This window comes from Pelodiscus sinensis, chromosome 5 (assembly GCF_049634645.1).
Source record: "Pelodiscus sinensis isolate JC-2024 chromosome 5, ASM4963464v1, whole genome shotgun sequence".
NCBI classification, from domain to species: Eukaryota; Metazoa; Chordata; order Testudines; family Trionychidae; genus Pelodiscus; species Pelodiscus sinensis.
Genome location: NC_134715.1, coordinates 101,953,274 through 101,959,273, shown reverse-complemented (window position 1 = coordinate 101,959,273; position 6,000 = coordinate 101,953,274). Strand labels below are relative to the sequence as shown.

The following is a 6,000-nucleotide window of genomic DNA, read 5'->3' as shown; positions in this document are numbered from 1 at the left end:
GACTAGTGAGCCTGGCGGATGGCAGCTGTCCAGGGCTGCTCAAATTGCCTCCCCTTGCCATCACCACCTGTCCCCCACTCTGGCAGGAAGGCCTCCCCTTTTCTCTTCACAAGGTTATGGAGCACGCAACATGTGGACACCACCTTGGAGATGTTGCATTTGCCCATCTCCAGCTGTGTGAGGAGGCAACGAAACCTCCCTTTCAAGAGGCTGAACACGCATTCCACCTGCATGCAAGCCTGGCTAAGATGCATGTTAAATAGCTCCTTGCTTGTATCGAGGTGGCCGGTGTAGGGCTTCATAAGCCACGGCATCAGGGGGTAGGCCGTGTTGACCACGATGCGCACCAGCATCTGCACGTCCCCAAGTGCGAGATCCTGCTGTGGGAAAAATGCCATAGGGCCCCCAGCTCTGTGCTAATTGGGCTGCAAGTATCCATAGGCTGCAGATTGAGAACCACTGGTCTTGCTGGAATAAAACCTCTAGCTCTCCTCTGTTGTGTGCTGGCCTATTCGTACCCAGAGAAATTGTGTCACCTCCCCATTATTATCAAAGCCTGAGGAAGAAGGATACCCCCTACCACAGGTGTGAAGTCATTTTATCTGAAGATTTGTGTTCAGGCATTATGACAAATCCCAGTATCAAGGTAGTATCCCAGGTAAAGAAAAAAGTTAATTTTAGATGTGTTCCTATCTATAACATAATGGACAGATAGTGCAAGTGCAAGTACCAACTCATAGCACAAACGTTAAGTGGTGGGGATCATCCTGACCCTTTATACATTTGGTTGAAGGAATAGCTTGGCTGAAGGTGTAGGCTTGCCCTCCAATTGACACAGCATACGCCAACAATAAAGGATGTAGTTAAGCACTTAAAGAATTTGCTTGATCCTCTGAAATTATATTTATAGCAACTAGATGACAATATTTAAGGCTGAAAAGAAATATTAAAAAGTTTATGTATTTTCCTCCTGATCATTTAAAGTAAGACATTACAGGCAATCTTAGTACACAATTAATGAGACCTGTCAAACATTCAAGAACATAATTAGCACAAGTTATTACATGGTAAAGTGGAACTAAAGAACTGCATCTCACATATTCGAGGAAACAACCCTAGCCCACTCAGTTTTTTTTGAGCAGTTGAGAGAGGCCCCCGTTTTCCTTCTTCCTTCATGTGAAGAGTGCAGTTGCCTAAAATCTCTGCATGATCATCAGGTTAAAGGTCAGTTCACTCTGTCCTATGAATTTTATTGCTAGGTGCAGCACAACAAAGTTTTTTTCCCTCTCCCCACACAGTTACACTGAAAAATTGTCTTGGAAGGCAGCCATTGCCAGCTTATTGTTCTCACCCTGCCTCCATTCTACCACCACCTTCTAGTGGGGAAGCCCAGACTCCGCTGCCTCCATTCTACCACCACCTTCTAGTAGCAGTGCTGTGAAATTCTGGCCACTTCCAAGGAGTGGCATATTCCATGGTCTTGAAGGGATCCTGTCCATAACTGATTATTACAAAGGACATATAGAAAGTTAGTAATTGAAGGAAGCATAATTGTAATGTACATTATTTACTTTATAATAGATACAGGAAAATAGTGGTCAATAACTTTATAATCTTCCTTTAAATGCATTAACGTTACGTTAAATCATTTGGTTCATTTTTTGTATAGAACTAGCTTTGAATTGCAAGTGAGCAACACATAGCTTTGGTATTTTTTTCTATTAATAGCTTAAAAATACATTGGCATTTGGATTATTTAAATCAAATTTGAAGTTATTATTAAATTACTCATAACATATGGCCTCAATAATGTACACTCTAAATTAAGATGCAACATGACATAACAAGTGAGAATGAAAAAACGGGGCAAGGAGGTAAGCAATAATATCATGGAGGTTTTTAGTTTAAGGGGCATGGATTTGACTGCAGAGAAGGTACTGGACCTTCCAGTCATAGGGATTAGTGTTAAGGAAAAGACAAGAGTCATGAAGATGCCTGTGGAAGAAATGGACAAATGTGGCATCAATCCAGGTGCTATTAGCAAAGTAGGGGGCTCTGTTTTGGCTGACAGAATTCAACAATTTATGAGCCCTGGTTTGTATAAGAGCATTTTTACACTGGTACTTACAAATCATGACTGTTAACTTACTTGTTTACAATCTAACTTGAGGATGGAACTATTGCAGCATTTAAACAGTGATCATATGTTAAATTAAAAATATGCAAAGTCATCTCAGACTGTGAAACCATATAATGAAGTGAGAGAGAATGAACATACGCATGTGCATGTGTGTGTTTTTCTCTACAGGTCAAGCACAACATGCACACACGCCTCCATTTCTTTCTCCTGGAGTCAGTTCCCTGAGAGTCATCACAGTCATTCCTCCTCTATTTCAGGATCTTCGTACAACTCCTTCACCCTCTTCCTTATGTGCATCCCTGTGTGCATCCCCATTGTTCTGGTCTATGTGCTTCCCTGCAAACCTCCCTCTCCAACACCATTCACCATGAGCCAGGTCCTTGCTCCACCTCCCCATATTTACAGCCCACCCCAACTTCCCATCTATAGCCCTGCTTTCTCCTCTTGCCCATCTCCATTCTGAGCTCCTGCTTCCCCCATTACCACTATTCCCATGCAGATGCCTGCTTCCTGTACCACCAGCATCATTCATCCCTAATCCTCTTTGAGTCCCTGCTTCCTTCCCCCATCACCCTTTCCTCTGCTTCTGGGTCCCTGCTTCACCTGTCATGACTGCCTCATCCCTCTGGTCTCTGCTGCATTCCTTCATCCTTGTCACCGTCTCTTTCCAGGTCCCGACTCCTCCCTCCATACATGCTGCTCTCCCCCTCCATATGCCCACTTTCCTCCCTACAAATCATCCATTTAAAACTCTTATTTCTTTAGCGTGCAGGCTACAGTCTCCTCAGTCAGTTAAGCTGCTGCCTCCACTAAGTACTGGGGGGAACAGAGATTCTCATGGCACCAAGCACTCTGAGGCCCCGGTTTTCCTTTCAATCAGGCTCTTCTGATGTTCTGATTTCCATCAGAACCACAGAAGTATGCCCATGGATGCCAAAAACATTCCTTTATTTTTAAAGTCGATCAGATGTGGCATGACGAAAGTTATTACAGAGAAATGCCATTCAGTTGAGACTTAAATCTTTCTCCATTCAGCCAATAAAGGACTTGGCATAGCTTTAATAAAACTGCCACTCTGCATACAGCCAATGAATCCTATTTTTTTTAATAAAAATGTTTACAGGCCTAAATCAACAAGTCAACAAAGCCCTGGCAAAGAACATGTCCAAATACAAGGCTGCTGTTTGCAACTTTGCAACTTACTACCAGGAAAGTGACCCAGAGTAACCACCTCTCACCACTGTATCCCATCCTCACATTTGAAGTTTTCATTTAATAATCTCTCTCCTCCTCATCCCCGCCATAAAGAGATGGAGCAGGAGATATCTGTGAATGCAGTCAAAAGCAAACACACACACACACACACACACGCACGCACCCCCCAGGCATTTTGCTGAATAAAAAAAAAGAAGACTGCTTGCTGAATGAACACCTACAGCAAAATCAGAAGGGATGCAAACACCGCTCAAGTAAATTCAATTTAAAATATTAATATTCACTGAAATTCTCTTCAGATATTTGTCCAACTCCAGTCACAAGGGATCAATTCATTTCTAGACAAAGACCCAGCTCAAGGATCTTCATACCATTTGAGTACATTAAGTGGGTTTTAAGAGGCACAAAAGTCTTGTGTCTTGCTTTCTGTGTAGAAGAGAATGTCAATTTTTTAAAATCTGAATTTTCCATTCCCTATATTGCCTATTCCACAATGTAAATTGGATACAAACCTCATATGTTCCAAGCCCTCCTTCAAAAAAACCTCAACCACCACTGTGTGTGTTCCAAAATCTACATCTCATTCTAGTCTTCAGTCTCTCCCACACTTGTATCTTTAATACAGTTATCAATTTCAGGTACATCTTTTCCACAGCTCTTCTCTTTTCTAAAATTCTTCATACATTTCTCCAGTCTTTTTAAGAACAGGTCTACGTCTTGCTTTTTCATTCCAATTGCTGAGGCAGCATTGAGGTAAGCACAGGGATAGTTATTTGTATGTGACATAAAGCCTTTGAAAGTGTAGTTATTCACTGTTTGTGAAGCCCCAAGGGGAACCACCCTGAAACAATAAGAGCACAATTTAAAATGCTGTTTACAAGAACACCACCATTCTGAAATAATTTACAAGCATTTCCACACATAACAATACTGTACCTGTAAATTATAAACAAATGGTTCATTTCATATACTTTTACACACAATTATTAAAGAACATTAAAATCAAGAACTACACAAAAAACAGCATAGGCACCAGTAAGGACTGGAACTTTGAAACTTGATGAAAACATAAAGTTAGATGGTATCTATAGAGATCAATCTACTCAAAGAGGACTGTAGTGCCAGGACAAGTAAAAGTTATTAGGCCAAACAAAAAAACACCCCATCTAACTGCTGTGCATACAGGATTTACTGTAGTTCATCTATGTAAGAAGTAGAATAATTCAAGCTAATGAAGCATATCTTCCAATGTGAAAATACTCAGCTCAGCTAGAGAAAATGACATTAACTGTAGCACAAGTTAGTTGACAGCAGCAATATTCAGATTAAGGAATTCTGCCAAAACAAGTCTTAGATCATACTCTTCTAAAAGGTTCAAAGTGAAATCATTAGAAATTATTTGGCCTGTGTTACCCTTGTCACACACTGGTATTTCTAAGATTATGATTTTTCCACCTACACAGGCTCAAGTTAGTTCTGGAAAATAAGATTTTTTTTCACGCTACAAAAAGCAACAAATAACATTACAGATAATACAGTAAAACTCCATTAGTCTGGCATCCAATGCTCCGGCACTCCTGATGGTCTGGCACCATCAGGAACCCGGAAGTGCTCGGGGCAGCCTGACAATTGGAGCTGCTCTGCACCCAGCTTCCCCGATTCAGCCGCTGCTGAAACTGACCAGCAGCTGAATCGGGGATGTCAGGGGCAGAGCAGCTGGGGTGCTGCCGGGTTGGTCCAGTAGCGCCGCCACCGCTCGGGGCTGCGGGACCAACCCGGCAGCACCTCGGCTGCTCTGTCCCAGGCATCCCCAAGAGCAGCTGGGGTGCTGCTGGGTTTGTCTTGCAGCACCGAGGGGCAGTGCTATGGAACCAACCCGGTAGCACCCCAGCTGCTCTGCCGCAGGTATCCCCGATTCAACCACTGCTGAAACTGACCAGCAGCGGCTGAATCAGGGACGCCTGGGGCAGAGCCGGACTATCGGAAGGGAGGGCTATGAGAGGCCTGGGGTGGCATTCCCCCCACCCCAGATCCCTCATAGCATCCCCTTCTGATAGTCCGGCATATTTGATAATCCGGCACCCCCTGGGTCCTAAAGGTGCCGGATAATCGGAAGTTTACTGTAATGTGTTTCCCAGGTATCTGGCACAAAATGAGTTTATAAAATACAGCTGAAGTCATACAGTAATGTCTTCCACAACTAGTGAAAGATGTATTATTATGGAGATATTTAAGAGTAGGTTGGATAGACATCTATCAGGTATGATCTAGACAGTGCTTGGCCCTGCTAAGAAGGCAGGAAACTGAACTCAATGACCTTTCAAGGTTCTTCCAATTCTATGATTCTAAGATTATTGATTTGCACAGTGGTATCTCAGCTACAAGGCCCTAATTAGGAATCAGGACCACGTTATGCTAAGCACCACTGCCACACAACAAAAAACAATGAAGAATTTAGGGCAAGGACATTTTTAAGATTAGTGCTATTAGGTGCTACAGCAAACAGAGAGGTAGCACAATGTAACATAGTAATCAGCATAATAATCAGTGGTCATATCATAGTATACCAATTGTCTAGCCAACATCTAGTATTCTTCAGGGATTCTAATAGTGGCAAGTTTTAAGGAGAAGTTTGACAGTCATTA

The 6,000-nt window shown here is 42.6% G+C and overlaps 1 protein-coding gene across 3 annotated transcripts in view; it reads right to left on the bottom strand.

Annotated features, from left to right (window-relative positions):
• Positions 1-941: 941 nt before the first annotated feature.
• SEPSECS (Sep (O-phosphoserine) tRNA:Sec (selenocysteine) tRNA synthase) overlaps positions 942-6,000 on the bottom strand; it is a 42,045-nt gene continuing 36,986 nt past the window's right edge. For 2 of the 3 annotated variants that reach the window (XM_075930628.1, XM_075930629.1), the window contains exon 11: positions 942-4,196. In XM_075930628.1, the coding sequence (XP_075786743.1) occupies positions 3,941-4,196 (256 nt within the window). In that variant the 3' untranslated portion in view covers positions 942-3,940. The remainder of the gene's footprint in view (positions 4,197-6,000) is intronic. The other variant, XR_012904351.1, reaches the window with a different exon arrangement.